Source organism: Enoplosus armatus, chromosome 21, assembly GCF_043641665.1.
Source record: "Enoplosus armatus isolate fEnoArm2 chromosome 21, fEnoArm2.hap1, whole genome shotgun sequence".
NCBI classification, from domain to species: Eukaryota; Metazoa; Chordata; class Actinopteri; order Centrarchiformes; family Enoplosidae; genus Enoplosus; species Enoplosus armatus.
This window is the reverse complement of record NC_092200.1, coordinates 4,938,212-4,959,974: the sequence shown is the minus strand read 5'-3', so window position 1 is coordinate 4,959,974 and position 21,763 is coordinate 4,938,212. Positions and strand designations below refer to the sequence as shown.

The 21,763-nt window shown below is 39.7% G+C and overlaps 1 protein-coding gene across 1 annotated transcript; it reads right to left on the bottom strand.

Annotated features, from left to right (window-relative positions):
• Positions 1-645: 645 nt before the first annotated feature.
• On the bottom strand, positions 646-18,931 carry LOC139303938 (myosin-IIIa-like). Its single transcript, XM_070927752.1, has 6 exons — positions 18,764-18,931; positions 15,947-16,081; positions 8,827-8,931; positions 8,561-8,660; positions 3,019-3,095; positions 646-795 (listed from the first exon to the last, which is right to left on the bottom strand). The coding sequence occupies exons 1-6, from the start codon at positions 18,929-18,931 to the stop codon at positions 646-648; spliced, it is 735 nt and encodes a 244-aa protein (XP_070783853.1).
• Positions 18,932-21,763: the final 2,832 nt, after the last annotated feature.

Sequence of the window (21,763 nt, the reverse complement as noted above, 5' to 3'; positions counted from 1 at the left end):
TTACAGTAAATTATAGCCTTGGCCGGTGCAGTTACTGACCTGTAATGTCTGTTGAGATAAGAATCAAAGTTATATTCTATATGCTCGGTCCACTGCGGCAAGTATAATATATGCTTGCCGTCACATTCTCAAAGGGAGCTCTTGATTTCTCAGTTCATAAGTTGTAATTAAGAAGTCGCCACGTTCAAGTGCATCAGACTGAAAAAATATGCAGGATGACAAGAGGATAAAGACACTGTTGTTTCTTTAGTCTGACACTGTCATTAAACAATCAAGATAAGGGAGATAGGAAAAGCATATTGTGATACATGTAAATAGGACTGTTATTGTCTCCAAATATTCAATTATGTGTAGGCAAAGGGTAATTTTGCCATAACGAAGAGTTATTCAATAAAACATATGTCAAGTCAAAGTCATTCATGTGTGAATCAAACTTAAAGCATTCATAATAATTACAACCTTTAGTTCAGGCTCAACTTCCAAGTTTAAAGGCTGTTAGGGCAGCAAAGTGGCTAAAAGGTTCGCATTGTCACATTAAAGCTAGAACCCAATCAGCACCAGGATTTGGACTATTGATTAAGAAGAAATTGTCAGTCACAGCCCCCTGATAACGATGACAGATTGTTGTGTAGGTGTGATGGAGGGTCACCTGGGTATTTTGAAAAGGGCTCTCATTGGGTGGAGTTCAGAGAGGGGTGGGTCTCCATCTCCCAGCTCTATGGCGGTGATGCCGAGTGACCAGACGTCACAACGAGCATCATAGGTCGAGTCCAGCTGCTGCTCACATGCGATTACCTACAGTACACCGAGGGGCAGAGGACAAAGATTATCATCTTCATATGTGAGTCATGTTACATGCCAATTAGAATTTTTCTTAATGGTAACATTAAAACCAATAAGCATTATTCAAGTTTAATAACTGTGATTTATGTGTTTTTAAAGCAACATATGGCTACTAAAAGAATCCCAAAGAAGCAAATATATATAGAGAGCAAAAATGACCATGGAAAGTAAACAGCATCTTTGTCACTGACCAAACAAAAACTTTAGCTAACTTTAGTTTAGCCATCGACCAACATCTCAGTGAATTATCGTGGGAGTTACAACAGTTCAAGGATCATGTTGAGAACAAGTCTAATTCCTTTGCCCTCAATGGCTTAACCAATTATCAGACCAAAACATCATTACGCCTTTGTTTTGGAGCTGCAGTATTAAGAAAATCTCTACTTCCTTTATAGTACACACACAGAAACACACACAAACACTACTGCACACGCTCACAGTCTATCATCAATGTCCTAAGGGCAACATGGTACCCAATCAACATTATGAATCATCTCTGAGTGGGAGGCATGTGTACACATAACCACACACAAAAACAAACATTCACCATTATTGTCAAATGTCTGAAATCAATAGAATTTGTATTCCCAATTCCTATGTACTCATGTACACAGACGAGACAAGCAGACAAATCATTACCAGATCATCAATAAGTCATCCTGAAACACAAGTGTGTACACACACACACACATACACACACACTCTGTTATGCCTCTACATAACAAACATTAAGGAACACAAAAAATTAATGTTAACTCAGTCCTCATGATACCTGTTTTGCAAAATAAAGTAACTTTAAATGATGAAAAAATGTATCCCAAAAAGAGCCAAATATATCCTCATAACACACCCTAACTCATCACTTAATAAAGTCAATAAAAATAAAGCTCATCCAAAATGTATAACACCGTGCAGATACGGCACAACTTACCCCACCGCTCAAAGTTACACAATCAGATCTTCTTTAGAAAGTAAAGACCGTGTCTGTAATAATAATATATATCATCCAGAATGTCGACCAAAGACCAAAGACTTTCTAGTCTAGAGAGTCCCGTCCAAGCTACGTTCTTTGTTGATCATCTTACACAAATTCGATTAAAATCCTTGAGTCCTGACAGACTGGGTCATGCAGTGTATATTCTAATGCACAATTTGCACCACATGCAAACCTCATGTAAAAATGTCCACTTGTGTAAGTTTCCTCTGTGAAGGGCAGGGGACAGCATCCACACTGGGAGGAAACACATATATAACTAGTGTAGCTGTGGAGTAGAAGAGTATACATTTACCCATCTTATCCCTACAGAGGTTGCTAATGGTTCATCTAATCTTGATCAGTGTTGAGGCTGTGCAGATGGGTGGTTATGGGATGCCCCGTGGGTTCAGTTCAATAAATATAAGTAAAATATTCCCGTTTGATAACCTCAAACATGCCTCTGCTCTTGCTGAACACTTTGTTCTAACATTCAAGGTAACTCCCAGCATGCTGTGAATGCTGTTCAAACTTTAAAACTACTTGTGATATAAAATAATAATAATATAACACAGAAAGTGTCAATTTAGTATGAACCGAATAGCTTGGTTTTAGTAAGCTACTTTCCCTTACTTTAAGTCCTTGAAATGTCTTTTTAAACATTGTTTTACCAACCGTGTGGTCAGAAAACCCTGGTTTGAAAAGCCAGAGATATGAAACAACACACAGAAACTGCACCTCCCTCCCTACTGTATGACTGATGTAAGAAAACTCTCCCATAAGGAAACAGACTTTCAAGAGAAAAGACATTCATCAGTGTCACAAAATAAACTCCAGTCAGAATCAAGAGCAAGAACCTTGAGCTGAGAGACCACCTCTCTTTATATTGTCCCTTATACAACACAGGAGAAGGTTAACCTTCCATAAAAAGTAAAGGACAAGGGGATGTGACTATGTACTGGTATAAAATGATCAGTTCTTGATGTAGCTATTTCTGTATATGAACTGCTAGGGCACTACAGCTATGATTAGACAGGAAAGGAATGATGGAGGCCGTCCATTCCATTTTTTTCATGCACATTGTATTTGACAGTGTTATCTCTTTGATGATTATTAACTGTGGCCCACTGGGATCTGCTCCAGGCTAATGTAGCGGAAAGAGACGAGGCTGAGGGAGCGTTTATAGGCCAGTGTTACTGTACCTCCGGAGCCATCCAGAAGGGAGTTCCCACAGAGGTGTTCCTCCTCAGACGGGTATTAGTCAGCTGGGCTGAAACACCTGCAGGGAAGAGAATACACACTTTAGACATTTTAGCCTCGCTCTCAGGACGGGCACTCAGTGGAGACAATTTGCACCATCTCAATAGCTTCCTTGACATGAGTTTTTTTTTTCCCCACAAAGATCAGAGTGGCTGGTAAAAGTGATGATCTGTGAAAAGGGAAACAGTGAACAGTAAACAGCGGGGTGCTGCTCAACTGATATGGGGCTGAATGGATCTCAGAGCTTTCTCGTATCCGACTGATAAACTGACAAGAAGGAAAAACAAAACAGACACATGCACGCTCTCACCTGCACACAGAGCCATCAAGCTGCAATGTTTTTTTCCCTTCAAATGATAGATTGTTTTGAATTACAAATTCTTATGTGACTGCAGGTGATTCTTCTGGGCATTTCAAGAACAACATTTGAATACAGTTCAGCTGTAAACAGGCTCTGGCAGCTGCAGACAACATTTCACCCTCTCTCAGAACAAGATATTATGTGTCCATGTGATTTACTAGCTCATGTTAGCCCTATCTGCCTATTTAAAAAGAGGACAAAGTCATGTTGCAACAGTCAGAGATGGATAAATTCAGCAAAAATGGGACTGCAGAGAGAAAGAGAGGGCGTGTGTGTGTTAATGTGGGGTAAAAACCGGACAAGGAACATGCTGACCCACAATCGTGACTTCAGTCCAGTCCAGACAAATCAGTGTTACGCCACACAGTGATGTATCCCAGGGCTGGCTCAGCTGAAGCAGCAACCAGGACAAAAGCAGAGCCTCCAGACAAAAACGGCTACCAACAAACAAAAGGTGATCTACTGATGCACGACATGCGGCTGCAGCAGACCAATGTCTTTGTCTTGCACAGCATGACGTGCATTATTCTATGTGAATCTGAATCACACATGTTCTGCACAAATGTAACGTGTTTTAGCAGTCCAAAGACTCGCAGCATCAAAAGCTTTGAGGAAACAAAGGGGTCATTTCTGAAAATGTCAACGTGTAAATGACGTGTGCACAGTGCACACAACATAACAGCATTGTCGGTACAGTACAGTAACACACTGATGGTGGGTTAAAGCCAGGGGTGGAGATGAGCAATGCCGAGGGAAACAGCTCTGAGGCAAACATCGAAAAGGGATTAGAAACATGTGCAGGAGGGGATATATGCACAAGGCTGACTCACACACAGGGACCATCAAACCACAAAACCACTACACAGTAACACATCAGCCCACATTAGTGAGAACAAACACATAGTTTTACACAGATGCAGGCGTGCACACAAAGACAGATGAAAACAAACTACCTCAGTAAATCCACAATTATCCGATCAAACTTACAGTCTCACACACACACTGCTACGATATACATAAGGTATGTCAAAGTGTGAGGATACAGAAACACAAAGAGCTCCCTATTAAAGCTCTCACAGCCCCTCTCTTTCCACTACATTAGCCTGGAGTGGAGCCTGGTGGGCCACACTTAATAATCATCACAGAGATAACGCTGCCAATTAGAATATTCATGAGACCCATGAACGAGCAGCTCCTCTCGTTCTTCCACTGCTCTTTTTGGGTCCATCTCTTTGCTATTTTGTTTCTCTGCTGGTGATGAGTCACTGCGGGGGCTCTATCTCTTCAGCTGCTTAGTGTAGCGTGCACCCCACCACATGAAAAGCCATTAATCCCAGCGTGACGCAGTGCCTGCGTGTAGCACCGAGGCAAGCACGTTTTCGTCACTCTGCAAGTTTTTATACACGCTGGGCTTATTTCCAAACTGCTGCTCCTATTTTTGTCCCTTTCTGATGGCGTCATAACCAATATCTGATATAAATTTCAGCTGTCAGCGATGTTAAAGACTTGCAAACCAGCTATGCAAAGATGTAACAGTCATTTTTGTGCCTGTGCTTCGGCTCTGGACAGAGGCTGGGAGAGATTCCACTATGGATCTTAATTCATTCTTTGAATACTGCCAAATGTTTAAGTCGGCAAAGACTTAATTGGCAGATGATAACAGGAGTCCACATCTTATCTGCTCAGTTCTCTGCCCCCCTTCATCTCAGGTGAATGACGTGACATTTACTTTCAGTTTCATGGAAAGCTGAAAAATTCAGATTTTTGAATTTAAGTGCAAGTAACATACGTGTTGCATGCCTGGTGTTCCAGTTTTATACCAGACTAAGAATCTACAGTCACGCTAGCAGCTCTGTCAGGCTGTACTTAAGCACAGAGGTGCTTTGTCTAAATGCTAAACGTCTGCATGCTAACATTTTCACAATGACAAAGCTAACATGCTGATGTTTTTCAGGTGTAATGTTGATCTTGTTCACCATTTTAGTTTTATGTTAATATGCTAATACTATATGCTGACTTTCTAAAGTATTGGACAAATTTAAGCTTTAACCTGATGATTAATGCCATAAGGATATATACATCTATAAACCATAAAGTCTGTACAAACTTTTGTGCCAATCCATCTGGTAGATAAGCGAAAAGCTTCTAGATAAAAAGTTAGAGGATCACTAAAATCATTATGACTCATCCTCTTGGCACCATTAATATCTGTAACAAATTACATCCAATTCATCCATTAGTTGTCACAACATTGTCTAAAAAACAAAAATATCAACATCATGGTGGCACTAGAGGAAAAATCAGACGATTGCCAAAGTCAGTAGGATCCTCTGGGGACCATAAATGTCTGTGCCAACTTTCATGGCAATCCATCCAATAGTTGTGTCTGGAGCCAAGTGGGGGACCAACATCGCCAGAGTCACGCCGCTGGGGTGGCTAAAAAATGTGTCTGTGTCACATGAATCAGGACACTTTTCACTTGTCCTGTGACTGGGACTGAAGTTTGGTCTTTTCCGTTTTCATCCACAGCTTCAGCAGGTACAGCATAGCACTAATCTGGGTGACAGTTTCAACTTTTACATATCATGTTTTAGTCACATGATGATACTGAAGCAGCTTTGAGCGTCATTTTCTCACCTCCAATTTGTACCTCTAATCTGTCCCTTATCTTTAATGGTGCTATGTCCACAGTTTAGCATTCAGTATGAAGTTCATATTTCATTATAAACCTTTCCTGTCACAAAGATAACGTTTGCATTTGTTTTGAATAGCAAGCAGGAATATAAGTGCAAGCAGCAGTGAATATGCATTCTAACAGGATAGGATAAAATGGAAGACGGTCGATGGTCCAGCTACTTTACAGCAATTACTCCTCGGCTTCAAAATTAATGCAGTAATGATTTATTAGTGATAATGCCACAACTTTAAAAGCAATTACTTCCCATGTGGTTTTCAGGAGCTCCTCTCTAAACAACACAGTGAACTGAGAGTTGAAACTTGGCAATGTTTCTAAGTAATATAATTCTTCTCAGGCACACTTCCATAGATAATGTACCCTTCTTATCTAAGAGATTCATTACAAGTTTAACCAGAGAAACACTTGATAAGATGTTCTAAAGCAAACTAAATCTCTATACCACAACAAAAAAGGCTAGATGTTGTTTGTGATGCCATGATTGTAATAACTTCAAATAAATAGTCTCATATGTCCGATTTGAGTGAAAGTTTGTATTCATTCTGCAACTTTTTACAAGGTTTCTTTTGATTTGTAACGAAGCTAGTAGCTAGTAACATCTGTATGATGTGTTTGTGCACAATTATGTTATGCAGGATCAGAATTTTATCATATCTGAACAATCAAAAACTCTATACTCCATTTGCACAGAAACTGTAATTCAGGGACACACGAATCATTGCATTTGGGACAATATCTTCATTTCCTACATTATCTAACCCTAATTAAGAGTGGTACTAGACACTGTTTTGACATCTACCAGCAAACATGTAGCTGCCATTCTCATCAAGAGGTACTTATAATGCATTACCAGTGAAGTGTCTTTCTTGAGAACACTTTTGACAGCTCAAGTGGCTGTAGATGGACACACTGGGCTGTTGTGCAGGTCAATCCTGTGATGTGGCAGTTCTCCACAACCACTAACTGTTCATATAAGCAACAACATATGATGCCTTCACTGCTCGGTTATAAAAGGCCACTAACTTTCTGCTGATGTTGTTGATGGAGCTTATTTCTCTACTTTCATAAGCCCTCTTGGCATTTTCTATGTTTTACAGTGTAGATCATTTGATATTAAAATGTCACATCCGTCCAATTCAAAATACAACAGTTTCTTGGTGTTTGTTGGTCAGTATTTCAAAGGAGCAGATGACTGTGTACAATGCATTATTTAATGAGTAAAAGTCGACAATTAACAAATAACTACTTTCCATGACATTTTGAAATTTAAACAGCAAAAGAGATGACGCTATTCCAGCAGTTTCTAAAATTAACATTGACTAACTTGAGTTTTATCCACCTTCAGCAACTGTAAACTGTGTAAACTGTAATAACCAACTGAGAAAACTCTACTTTTAGTCACTGTATACATTAACTATAAATATGTTGGTACTTTGTCTTCTTCTAATCCTAACTTATTAGTTGGCAAAAATGGCATAATTTCAGTTAGATGTTAAATGCAATAAAACAGAGCCAGGGTTTGGTTTATTGTAATTTTTCCACTGGTATGTGTATCTCTTACTTGCTATAGCCCGTTGTATCTTCAGAGTTACCTCATAAGGACCATTAGATGGCCTGTAAAAGTTATTGAAGACATTTTTTGAAAAAAGCCCATGAAGTAAAGCTCTATTGGCTTTCCTTCTTCAAAACTGGTGCAATAAACAGGTGTTGAGAATCTCTGACAGCCTTGTGAGGAGGAAGAAGGTGCTCTGACAGCAATGGATGGCCCTGTTCCATATTAGCTACTTCACATTCACATATGAAGTGATTCCATTAATACCCCCCCTTCCTCCTCTTTATATAAGAGCTGTGCACTTTGTGCTTGACGGCTAGAAAAAGGCTTTCAAGAGAAGCCCACAATTAGCGGACTAAATGCAAACCTACACACACGTTGAGAGGGGATTTTATTTGTAATGAAAACAGGCAGCTGGTTTTTCAGCCTCTTGAAGACAACACGGGTGAGTCATCCCCTGGAAATAGTCAGAATCACTTTGCCTATCACGAGCCTCCAATCCAAGAACTATGGTCGTGCTGCTCTGAGCGCCTCATTTGGTTAAGAAAACCCAAAAGCAAATCAGTGCAAACACAGGGTGAATAGCAACAATCTCCTCTGCTGCCTGCAGGAGAATGTAAAAGATAGGGTGTAATGGAAAAGTATAATCATCTGCCACCTTGTCGGGTTGTGTAAATGCATCCCAGCCTCTCAAGGAAACTAATTAGTGGTACAATTTATTTGGCAAGCAGCTGAAGGTAATGGATTTGACCCTCTTCTGTTAAATACAGCCATAACATGATTTTCATTGATTAGAAGAGGATGGTACAAAAAAAGACATGGTGTTAAAGCTCGTCAAAAGCTTGTCTCTTTTGCCAAAAGAGACACATTGCATACCAAAATCCACAAGTTTGACCCCTCCATGCGTCGTCAACAGGATGTTATTGCCTTTGACGTCACGGTGGATGGTCTTGTTGATGTGCAGGTGCTGGAGGCCCTGTGAAGAAAAGAGGTCCACAGCTTTTACTGAAAAGCACCTGCCTTCAAACTGATCTCGTTTAAACTCTTTTCATTGAAGCGATGTATTCAGTGGGATGTTGTTCTATTGAACTCTACAGCACAGTATTGTCTCCCCTCATGCACATTCAAAAGGCAAGACTTACCATGAGGGCCTCGTGCAAGATGTAGGCAATAATGGGTTCATCCATTCTGTCTCCTCTCTTCAACATGCCTTTAGCCAGATCTGTCACAGAGCCGCCATTGCAGAGCTGCAACAGAAAAACCCACAAAGAAAAGAGAATAATGAGGCAAAAACTCAACATGAGTCAGCACTTATAGCTGAACTTATACAATATGCTGAAATCTGGGGCATCTGAGATATGCAGAATTTCACGTGGAGAAACAGCAGAGGATGAAAACGTTTTGATCACAAGATTTCACAGTGAGAGAAGAGCTGCTGAAAGTAATTCTGTCAATCTTTAGCAGCTTATCTTTCAGAGGCAGCTTAGTGAGAGGTGAAAAACGCGCCCACGGGGGGAGAATGTACATTTTGCGTTTCAGGGTTTAATCTACGCTGCAATGACTAAGCAGGGTAAATATTAAACATGCACAAATCATCTTCAAATGAAGTACATCCTGTTATGTTTTCAAACAAAGCCAAGGTTTATATTAGGAATTACACACCATTTATAGGACGACATTTCATACTGGAAACAGAACGTACCAATATTAAAACCAGCAGGGACGTTGGATTTCATGTATTTATAGGCGTTTTCTTGTGGCATACTGCGGCTAGATATGGACTCCACCGTCAATAGCAATCCCTCTTGGAAAATTACAGAAAATTACCTAGTGGGTTGCCTTGGCAACAATAATAACCCTTAATTTGGGGCTTTCTTTGGGAGATGCCAGAGGTATACGAAAAATAAAAAGCTCCAAGATGTCAATCACAGTGCTGGGGGCTGCTACTGAACAGAAATTGTAGATTGTGCATATGAACGCTGTTTGTAAACACAGACCATGTCGCTCTGTGGGGTAAAATATATCATCTACAGATGCAACAAACATACAAACGCATCCCTCTTTTCCCATTTCTTGTGAATATTTTGTATTTCAACACACATCTTTAGGCCTAACCGCATGTAGAAACATTTTGTGATAGACAGGAAATGTTCACAATATCTCTTTATGTATTAAACACTTGTTCTTGTATAATTACACTAATTTCCCGCACTTGTAAACTGAAAGCTTAATTAGGCAATAGACATGCAGTGGTGTGTGGTTATTTAGAATGAGAATCAGTCCCCTGCGGCGATCGTACTAAAGAGATTGTGCCGCACATATCGGAAAAGGTTACTAATAAATAACTTATATACCACAGCATTAACACAACTATAGGATTTTTCAATTCAGATTGAAAATAACGGGGTATTGTACAGAACAGCACCACATGGGGCTTATAGTGCAATACCTAAAATGGACCAACAGTACTTTTGACAAAAACATTGCATAATGGCACTAGATAGAAAAATGATGGCACCATTTTGTATTATTACTCTATGAATATCTTCCCCTGCAATCCTAATAAAAAAGTGCTGACTGGTAAAATAGCAGCGTCATAACACAGGTATAATATTTGCAGCTGTACGCCCAAATCTCCAAATAGGACCCCATTTTGTCATCTCAATCTAATTCCACTCACAGGGCTTGATTGCCTTTGCACATATTTTGCCAAAGTGTTTCTATGCTACTTACTGCAGCTAACGGAGCTAACCACCGCAAATGTTTGGTATTTTAATAAATGACTTAAACGATACGTCACTAGATCGGCTCTGGTCGATTTTACAAGGAGTTAAAATGCATCATGACTTTCTTAACACTAGATCATGGAAGGATTATGAGATGATGGACACAATCATGTGAAAGGCCCCCCACCCCTCCTATATAAAAGCAAGACACCCAGACTGAGAGACACAAAATGACGCATAGCTTTTTTGTAGTTTGTGTCTCTTTGTAGTCATTTTGCATCTCTTTGTAGTAGTTTTGCGTCTCTTTGAGGCCCCATGACCACTTGGGGCCCATTCAGTAATGCACTAGACGCTGAAAGTGAAGCAAGTCTTTGACCTTGACTAAGCGATGGCATAAGTTTTCAGCGCCGTGCCTGGTGTCTGTTTTCTATCTGCCTATCAATCTACCTATCCATCAGGAGCCCAGAGAGCTGTTGCAGGATGGATGGCATGTATCTCGGCTGCCACACGGGGAGCTTAATCACTCCTTCTCTCTGCTTTCAGACGTGCAGACAAACTGCAGTTAAGCAGAGAATACCTCAGAGGCTTTCACAGACAGCACAGCGCTCTGACAATGAGCCGCGCCTGACGTCAGTCCACATCACTGCTGCCATATCACCTGTCATCATTAAATTACACGGGGCAGACAGACAAATCCATATTAATGAGAGGTGCGCTGCCCTAGATTTAGCAGAGCTAAATGTTAGCGCTCTCACCTTAGCCACAGTGCCCACTTCCAGAAAGTGATGCTCGACATGAACATTAATTATTTGAGAAGTGGTGAAGACTCAAACCTCTGCAGAGTGGAAACGATACATGAAACTTCAGACCTGGTGTGATTTAAACCAGATTTCTTAACCTTTCTATGAAGTAAGAGCTTGGGTACAGATATTTAAACACAACTAGTTTGAGGCTTGTTTTTTTTTTAACTTCTCCATTATCGTAAGATGAAACAAACCAGTAATTCCCATTAACTTGCGTCACACCATTAAACTATGATGGTGATTGTAAAAGTCATTGGGGATATACAAAACAGCTGAAGAGATAATAGCTTAATCCATTAAGTCTGCTAAAAAAAAAAAAAAAGGCAAATTGGTCACATTAAAACATCCCATTCATTTTAGGTTAAAATTCTCACTCTACTAACTAAAAATGATTAACAGGGCTACCTTATTTGCATTTTTCATCACAGATTTGCTTAAAATCTGAAAAGAAACTAGTAATATAAACGGTCTGTATAGATCCATGTCTTATATCTTTATCTTGAATGTCACGTGAGTTTCTACAGAACTATCAATTTTCAAAGAAAACACTGAATACATTGAATATTGAGTGGGATATTCTCCATTACAAATGAGGTCAGGTGCTTCTTTAGTCATGTAAATGTAGGTAGTCGATCAAAGACGTGTAAAAGAAGTAGTGGATGAAACAAACATACAGATGAAACAAACAGGCCCAGTGAGGAGAAACACACAGGTGCTGACTTTTTAGTCAACTATCTTTGATGTACGTTTCCCTGTAAATATACATCTATATTGTATTTTCTTATTTACTTTCAGATTACTGGACGCATGGAGCTGCATCACGTCTGCAACACTGAATAAGCGTGTGTGTTCCTGTGTGTGTGTGTGAGAGACATGCTGGGTCGTCTCCAGAGAAAAACACTGCTATTGTTACTGTGGCCTTATCGTTTACACAGGAATAATAGCTCAGGTGTCTACTTTCTGGCACCATTTATTGAAAAGCAAGAACAAGTAATACCATTTTAAACCTCATTGTCAATTAATGACTATAGAGGTTGGTGTACGAGGGCAGGACCAGTCAAGACAGAGAGTAATGGGGGTAAATGCGAAAAAGAAATGTGGTTCACTGAGAGCGGACTAACACAAGTTTCAAAAATCAATGGCTCCGGTTTAGATGGAATGAATTCTTGCACTTTAAATATGATGCAAAAACATCAAGTATTTCAACTTTGATTTACTAATCAAAATAAAACTAAAATTTTCTATTCAGTCCGTTCAGAAGCACCAAATGGTGACATGATATAACATACATAACTGTGCACGTTACCTCCAAACCCCGTGACAACATCCTGATGCAGAGGAAAAAATCTGGCTTTCCTGTGACACTCTGAGACTCTGTGAATGAACATATAAACGAGATGTATCTGTCTTTTAACAGAGATATACTTATACAGAATTTGATAAAAAATGGTGACGATGTTGGAGGTGTGATAACGTACTGAAAAAGATGAGATGTGTTCTGCGAAGTCACTAAACAAACAAATGTAAACACCAGCTTTTCTGTGTAATAGTTACTTTCTAATTGCCACTTCTAGCAGTATTATTAATGGTAGTAACAACAAAGAAGTAGTAAAATAACTAGCGGTTAAATTCTGTAAACAAGCATTTTAAATTAGAAGTCAAAATACAATATATGCACAGAGTAATGCAATTTCAATCTAGCATGACAACAAAGTGATGTTTTATTTTTGCATAATGGAAGAAGAGATACATCTTTAAGATGAGCTTTTAAAGGTTGGACTAATCATTGGCCTTCATTTAACAGGGTTTTGGATGAAACATGGGAGCTCACAAATTAAATGCACATCCAAATCAGGTTTTTGATTTCCAATTAGAGAATAAAAGTCGCTCCATCATCGCTATCTTTGAAGTATTTTTAAACTCTCTGGGAGCAGAATTAAGCCTTCATACATGAAAGCTTGCTCATCTCTGTCCACATCCGCTATCATAAAAGGAGCACACTACAGAGGCAAAGCCAAAAGCTCACAGACCCCAATGAGGGGCTAACAAAGTAGAGGATGCAATTTGTATGAATTCTGTTCATAATGAGAGGTCTGCAGTGCAGTGCAGGGCAGAGAAAGGCTCCTCTCAGCAGAGCTAAAGGATGGAAAATTACAGTTTAGAAAGGAGGGACAGTAACCATGGTGAATGGCCACCTCACTGCCTGCTTTCCTGTCTCTTCATTGCTAAAAACCCCTTGTGCATCTACTTCAGAGCACACACACACACACACACAGCCACTTGCTAAACTGTCAGGCAGTGATTTCAGCCTCAGGATTAGCCACCAGATTTGGACTGCTGGCTGCAGAGTTTTGCAAGGGAAATGCTGCAAATGGATATGCAAACCACAGAGGGAACAGGGAGTAAACAAAGTAGCAAAGCTGAGCGAACTCCTCTTACACTAGATTTGTATTTTTACTCTAAAGAATTGAGTCCTGGCAGATAAAAACAACAAAAATTATACAAAATTAACACTAAAGTGCAAAATAAGAACATTCTTATCAGATAAGTGCGGTCTGATTATTCAGCATCTTAGATTGTACTTGATATCCCAGCAAAGTAAAGACCTCCACAAAAGGTCAGGAGGAAAGACAGCGATGAAAAGGGAAAGAAACACAAGCTGGAGAGGTGAAAACTATCTACTGGGTTAGCATAACACTGCTGCTGTTGATGCAAAGCCCATTGAGCTTGGATTACACAAATATGGACACTCTGTTCTAGCATTGCTGTACCTGATAATGGAAAAAGGAACACAGTTGGTAGAGATGGGCATTTCTTTTTAAAGGTGCAGTCAGAAAAGGTTTCTTTGTTGAGACTAAAGCAAACCACTGAAGGTTAAAAAATGCCATATAATTAAATGGTATACTGGATAATTTCCCCTTTTTTTTTACCCTTTATATTATTTATTTGTTCTTTTTTAATTCTCTCCCCCATGTTTGAAGTATTTTTCATGCTTTTGGTATTCTGGTGAATCAGTTTCTACTGTATGGTGATGGGGTTTTGAAAAGGCTGGTTGGCTGTGCACGGGTTGAGGAAAGAATAAAGAAAGAATATCCAAAGCAGTGGTGTAAATTCAAATTCAATGCTTAGACGCAGCAGTGCTTCGAGCTAAATGCTAACATCAGCATGCTAATGTGCTCACAAAGACAATGCTAACATGCTAATGTTTAGCTGCTAATGTTTACCATGGTCACTATCTTAGTTTAGCGTTTTAGCATGCTAACATTTGCTAAGTAGCACTAAGCACTAAGAACAGCTGAGGCTGAAGAGAATGTTATTAGTTTTGCAGATACTAACTACATGGTCATGGAAAGTTTGACCTGATGATGATGATGTTGCTAGAAGAAATGTCAAATCACAAAAGTTCTCAATGTGTCCTGTGTGAAAGGTGAATTTGTGTTCCAAATTTTACAGCAATCCATCCAATAAATGTCAAGACATTTTCCTTTGAACCAAAAATAACAACCTGCTGGTGGTGCTAGATGAAAAGTCAGAGGATTCATCCTTTGGGCACCATGGATACAGTTTCTCTACCAAACTTCCTGACAATAGTTGCTGAAGCATTTTACCCAAAACCAAAAATGCCAACGTCAGTGTGAGGACCAAGTGACTGACCAATGTTGTCATCCCTAGAGCCATGATGATAACGTGACTAAATATGATGCATTACATTCTCCAAAAACCCTCCTTCAAAGACCTTTAGGACCATTAGCTGTGACAATTTGCCAGCATTCTTTCTTATCAACCCTCCTCAAGTTCGCTGACCATGTTTACCAGACGCCTCCAAGTTTGCACTGCACTCTATCAAAGCAGGAACACAAATTACATGGTCAGAAAGTCAAAAGGCAAAGAAAACCCACATCCGTCACCGTGTTGGACCCCACAAACACTTTTCTTCCACTGAGGTTGACCTCCATTTCATGTTTGTCTCGTGCTTGACATTTGAAAAGGGCTACAGCAGGCAATGAAATATGAAAGACGGAGAGCTGGGTAGCTGGAGGCTTTTTTAGATGTACAGACAGCAGCTGCAGCAGCAAGGACCCCTTGAAGTTTCGCATAAAATATCACAAATTCATACCTGCATCTCAAGTCAAATGCAATGATGTTTTTGTTCCATTTTGTATTCAGTCGCTTTAGCGTAGTAACTTGCTAAAGCAGGTTACATTTAAATAGTAATAAGTGCACCAACAACCTCAAAAATATCCTTTCCACAATTTTAGCATATTCTACCCAAAATCCAAACAACAGAAATCAGCTACAGAGACATTTGAGCCTGTGCTCCAACCTGATAGGTGTATAAACTAATGCACTGAGACAGCCCCTGTAAACAGAAATCCCTGCTCTGCTGCTCTCAGCAGGGTGCCCACGACGCGCAAGCCAACCTCAACCCCCAACACATCCATGTTGTTGGCCTGCGACCAAATCCCCTAGGTGGCCTATAAGTAAACTCCAAGACTGCCCAGGGTGGCTTAAAGTGTTGCATAATCCCTAGCCAGATCTGGTCACCGTTGCATATACCTGGCGAGACATGCCGTGGGAAGTACAATCAGACCTTTAATCTGCATCTATACGCTCTTTGTCTGCACGGTACAGCCACAGTATACAGGCAAATGCTAGTTAAGGTCTCAGTCAAATGCATGGGTTGTTGCAAACACACAGCGGCTTTTCTAAACAAACACAACAAGTCTTCCTACCTCCAGTACTAGCCATAACTGATCTCCACATTTCACGTCCTTCTTGTAGTACATCCCGTAGAATTTGACAACATTGGCGTGGTCAGAAAGAGCTTTGAGGATGTTGTACTCTGCCTCGATCTCCTCATCAATATCCTGAAAAACAAGGACAAGGATCAGTTAAAATTGACACAAAAGACTTTTGTGAACTACAAAGTCATGTTTTGCCAACCATGTTTCCAATTTGTGATGCTTTATGTCAAAAGACATCAAAAGAACGTGAGAGGCAAAAGTTTTAATGGTGGTGATGACAGCTTTTTAGATGAAAGAAATAGCTTTAGTTCAGTTCTTGGCGAGAGTTAGATGAGATCATTGATACCACTATAATGTTTGTGCTGTAAATATAAAGCTGGAACCAGGAGGACAATTAGCTTGGCATAGCATAAAGAAAACCGAGGAAAACAGCTAGCCTGGCTCAGTCCAAAGGTAAAAGAAAATCTGCCTACCAGCACCCCTAAAGCTTAGCTTTTACATAGAAATCTAGCTGGTGCATATTTAATGTGAAAGACATACAAAACTATGTTGTGTTTTATGTGTGTACTGTTGTATCACATCCTGCCATGATGCTACTTCTTTAGACTCCAGGAACTGTTCTCCTTACAAAATGCAAATGTAACATGATAAAACAGTATTATATATTATATGTTTAAGATTTACAGAAGTCATTCTTTGTGAGTTTATTTGTAAGGGTAAAGTAAAAATAACATGAAACAGTAGACAAATCTACAGTGGCAGTATGTACGATACTCTACTGCAGTGATTACCAACCGTTTCTGCCTTTAAGATGAAGAATGAGTCCTGAGCAGTTAAACCAAAGTGATTTTCCCTTCTCAACTTGTTTTGTTGGAATGCGTTTTAGGCCCAAAAAGGCTAAAAAAAAAGGACTAAAACCTCAGATTTGTCTTGGTCTGGACTTCAATATTCTGTATATACAGTCATGCTTATAGAACTCTGTGCTTTAGCATTCTCCTGAAATGCTTCATGAAGGTCAACCTGAAACCAAACATACTGCAGCAGATGAGGGGACTTTTCAATATAGTTGCACCGTATGTAGGTGTATACATTAAACAATCAACCCAGTGATTAAAGTAGTGGTAATGATGGTCCTCATAGACTAGTGGTCTGTAGACAATCATTTCTCAATAATGAGAAACAGCAACAAATTCACAAAAGACTAATGAGACTTTTATTAGCATGATGGCTGGATTTAATCAGTGAAAATGGCTGCTCATTAGAGCTGCTAAATAAGCCATACAATTCACTGTATCCTCAAAATAGACGATGCAGGACACAATGACACCATAACATGAGATCAGTGATGACTGTCTATAACTGTCTATAACTAACTACAACACAGAAGCAGCAATAGAAAGCATGTATCTGAAAATAGTGACCTTTGTTGATGTTATATTCAATTTAAGATACAGACAATGAATCAGTTACTGCTCAAAATTGCAGTACCCCTTGTCCAGTAATGTTCTGTAATTAGTAAATCTTGTCACTGTACAAAGAAATGTCTGCTTTATAGGATGGATCAGTCCCACGCTGCCAGAAGTAACATCATGTATCTCTGTGTCAAAGTGTTCTTCCAAATTTGCTTCACACACTTCTGCAAAGGTTCCAAATGTGATTTGGCCCAATGCTAAAACCCTGCATAAGCAAAGGAGCCCAAAATTATCAGAGTCATGATAATTTGCCATGATACATCCCACTGATGATGAACAATTCATCAGGAGCAATTTGCTGAGATAATTTGCTGATGGTTGTAGATGGAAGAAAACTCCTTTTCTAAACGTCCTGTGCAGAGAATAAAGCAGAGCAGCATGATGTTTATCTTGCCAATGGCTGAGCTAATGAGTCAGTCACTATGCTGATGTTGTATAAGATCTACCAGAGATCTGTTAACATACTTTCCAGAACTTTTTACACCTATTCCACCTATTAAATTCCTCAGTGTAAAAGGGTTGCATCCTTTCTGGAAGGTCCTTATACTGTAAGGTTGCAGAAATGTTGGCCGTTATAGATCTGATCCTTTCATTGTTTATGACTGGGTACATTTCTCAGGTCATTTTAATTCGATACTCTACTAGGAGTAAACATGAGCTAAGGGTAATATATAAATGCCTAAAATGTGATGTAACACAAACTCATCTCAGTCAGAACATATTATAGTCATGTGTTGTTGATGTTGAAAGTAGTGAAAAATATAATATAAAGTATACAGCTCTCAAACACTTATCTAAACCTAAGAACACATAAATCCAACGCCAGATCCACATCACTACAAAAGTGCTGATAGTAACTGATTATCACAAAAAGCTTCATCTTTAAGGGAAAATGCATGAAAATAAAATGGAAATTGGTAGAAATATACGGACTAAACAACTGAAAGCAAACCGTAAAGTTAACAAAGAGCCAACAAAGATAGATGCAAAGAGAAAAAATGGTTGGCCAGATTTAATTTGTGTTGGTGTCTAAAGCTCTAAAATACAGCAGCTATAAATGCAACACATTTAGGGCCACAAGACAGTAACTTGTCTGCCCTGTGCGTCACCAAAGGCGGAAACACAATACAAGCTTATAGGTGCTTTAACAAGCACTGACTTCAACGTGTGCATGGCACGGAGTGAGGACATTATCTAGAACAGTATAGAAACATGTGAACTTCAGACTGTCTGCCTGCAGAATGTCGCCTTCCGCCGGGGTCAACTTTTGTTTCAAGTAATTTAAACTGAAATACATTCCTGTTGGAAACTCCAGATAAGAAAGTTAACTTACATGGATGGGATCCAGTATCTTCACAGCTGCTTTACTTCCATCAATTTTGTTGAGCACCTTGTAGACTTTTCCGTAGGTCCCTTTCCCAATTGTCTCAATGATTTCCCAGGCGTCAGTGGGATCTGGAAAGTTGTCAAAGACAATGGATTTCCCTGATTGTGGAAACATCTTCAGGAGAGATCTCCTAGGAAAGAAAAACACATAGTTCACTGTTAGAGAAGAAGAAGAAGGTGGCAGCTGGGAGAGAGCAAGATAAACTGCAGTACGCACAGGCTGATGTGCTTATACTGATATTAATCCACGTGAGAATTTTGTAAACATATTAGTGAAGAGCTCTGCTGGAGGAGACTTAAGCCCAGTATACAGGTACACACATGATCACAGAAAACTATGCTGATGCAGACAAAAGAACTGGTATCCTATTAACTACCAACTAATGGTCACACTATACAGAAGTGTAACCCGATGAGTGGTAGTGTTCAAAGTACTGTCACGCTGGTTTGTTTGGGAATTACACTTGAAGCACATCAAGTGTTTAACTAGAGGATAATCCAGTGGTAGCTGGATTGTTGGGGGTTAATTGTTGGGGCTCAGGGCTTTAGTAACACCCCTCCAAGGAGCTGCATAGTGCTATACTGTAGTGTTAAATAAATAATAGTAAATAGCTGTAATTGTCAGCAGGTGATGCTGCAGCACTCCTTTACCTAAACATGTGTTCACCTTCCTTTACACTCTGAGGCTTTGTAGCTGTATACATTGGATCTCAGTTAGTGGAGAGAGACTTTAAGTAAATTTCAAAGGCTGGTTTGAGCTTAAAGTGTGATAAATTCCTGACAGAGTGTGTTATGTTGCACAGCATTCTTGTGCAACAAAAAAAAACACAACCAACTCTCAGCACTGTCTGTAACTGAAAGGACTCATCCGTAGCCCAAAAGACTGGGTGTGCAGTTATTTCTGGGACTGATGTTACTTCCAATCGCATTGCATTTAACTCGCTGTAGCTAGGTGCTGGATGCAGATAAATGATACTTTAGGATTACACTGTTGTAATGCTGGGTGACATTTTGGAGAAGGACTGACTCATGGTGAAATAAAGGGGCTTTAATATTGGGAGATTTAAAAAGGCATTATAAACACTGATGCATAAATATGCTTGTGGATATTGCTAGTAAATGTAGAGCCTTTAGTGGCTTTCTTTAATTTCATAATAAACAAGTTGTCATATAAACCATGTGAAGTTGTCTTTGTGTTGTGAAGGTGTTCTGCAATAACCTTTCAAAAACAGTATCTGATAACTGGCAAGTGCAAAACACCTCTTGATGTCTATTTGTTTCTTGTCTCTAAACTCTCAAAGGGGTGTGTGTTTCCTACTTTCTGAGCCAGTCAAAGCAGAGTCTCAACTGCTAAATAAACTATCACTCTCCCCATGTTGCTGTTCTGTCCAAAACCACAACGTCAAACTATAAACACAAGGTTATTATATGTAATAAAATAAAAAAAAACAGGATTGTATTTGCATGGAAGTGTGCAAAGGAAAGTTAGTCAAAGCCAACCAAATTATGATGTGAAGGAAAACACTGTTAAATCCTACACAAATGCCTCTAAGCACACCTTTCATAAACCCTTCAAGACGAGGGTGCACAGTTTTGCATTCAAAACTCCACACAAAACTAAAACCAGAATAAAAGCAGAATAAATTGAAAGAAACTTACATTGTTCTCTAAATAAAACTTGGAACATTTTTGAAAAATAATTAATCCATTTCTGTGCAAAAGGTTAGCATGGAAGCAGTGGCAGGCCCGTCTGGCCTGGCTGAGTGTAAAACCACAGAGGAGGAGCTAACGCCACCTAATCTCACCAGCAATTCCCCTGCTCTGGGGCTACCATTGGAAGCCATCTCTAAGTGGTAGGAGGTACGCTGGGATTAGCAGGAATTAGCCACTGTTGCAGCGTGAGCCTTTCCCCATATAGACGCCCATTCATACACAAAGGAAAGCTGGTTAGAGGCCCTAAGCGCACAGTGTTGCAGACACTGCTCCAGTCCACTCCTCTTTTTGTTATCAGTGATCACTTTATTTATGTTCAAGGAAGATTGCTTCCAAGGCTGCTATCTTAGATTCACTTCCCAGCAGTTATTTTATCTAAACTAGTTATGATCATTATGATGCTTTAAATCAGTTTGACTGAGTTACTGTGCAAGATGAAACTGGCACACAGACATTATGTTGCAGAGATAATATCAGTCATTGCCTATGCAGAGCAATTAGACACCTATACATGCATTCACATGTAGGTAATTGCACTCGTGTTTGCCTAATGTACAGTGTCTAAGTAACCTGCAGACATCTTCAATAATACATCAGAGTCTCTATATGTGACAACATGCTGTGACACATGAGACAGGAGAGTGAAACCAAAGGACTCACACTGGACACCTCCAACAGGAGCACAGGCCTCAAGGAAATAACCCCTTAGAGTAGACAATGTGTGTGTTTGTGTATGTGTCTGTTTGCATGGGGTTATCTAACCTTGTGTGCCCTGTAGCACTGGCTAGCTGTCACTTTTAGTTAGTTGTTTAGGGACGTGGCATGGCACCATAGTCTGTGTACAAGTGCACAAATAATGAACTGCACGTGTATAACTGAGCATGTATTTCCTGTGTGAACAGATGCACTGCTGTGGTTCAGAAAGAAAGAATACAATTTTGAAAAAAATGTAATTGTTGTCACATTGGAAATCAAAAAGTTCTACGTGGAAATGTACTCTTTGGTGTGAGTGATGTCTAAGCAGACGTCTGGCCACTTGAAGCTCTTAGGGGAAACAGAAGATCCATTTGCCATAAGGGGACACCACCACGGATTAATCTGTGACGCTGATGAGTTGGTTAAAGTTTCGGCTTAACCTCGGCACGGGAAGACTGCTAGTCTACAAGCCAAGATAATCTGGCTCACTGGACACATCAAAGTCAAAACCACAATACTTTCACTTAGTGTGCACACG

Coding starts and splice junctions, on each gene's coding strand:
- LOC139303938 (XM_070927752.1), bottom strand. CDS start 18,931: ATGTTTCCACAATCAGGGAAATCCATTGTCTTTGACAACTTTCCAGAT. Junction 16,082..18,763: donor AGATACTGGATCCCATCCAT/GTAAGTTAACTT, acceptor CTTGTTTTTCAG/GATATTGATGAGGAGATCGA. Junction 3,096..8,560: donor GGTCAAACTTGTGGATTTTG/GTATGCAATGTG, acceptor TCTTCCCTGCAG/GTGTTTCAGCCCAGCTGACT.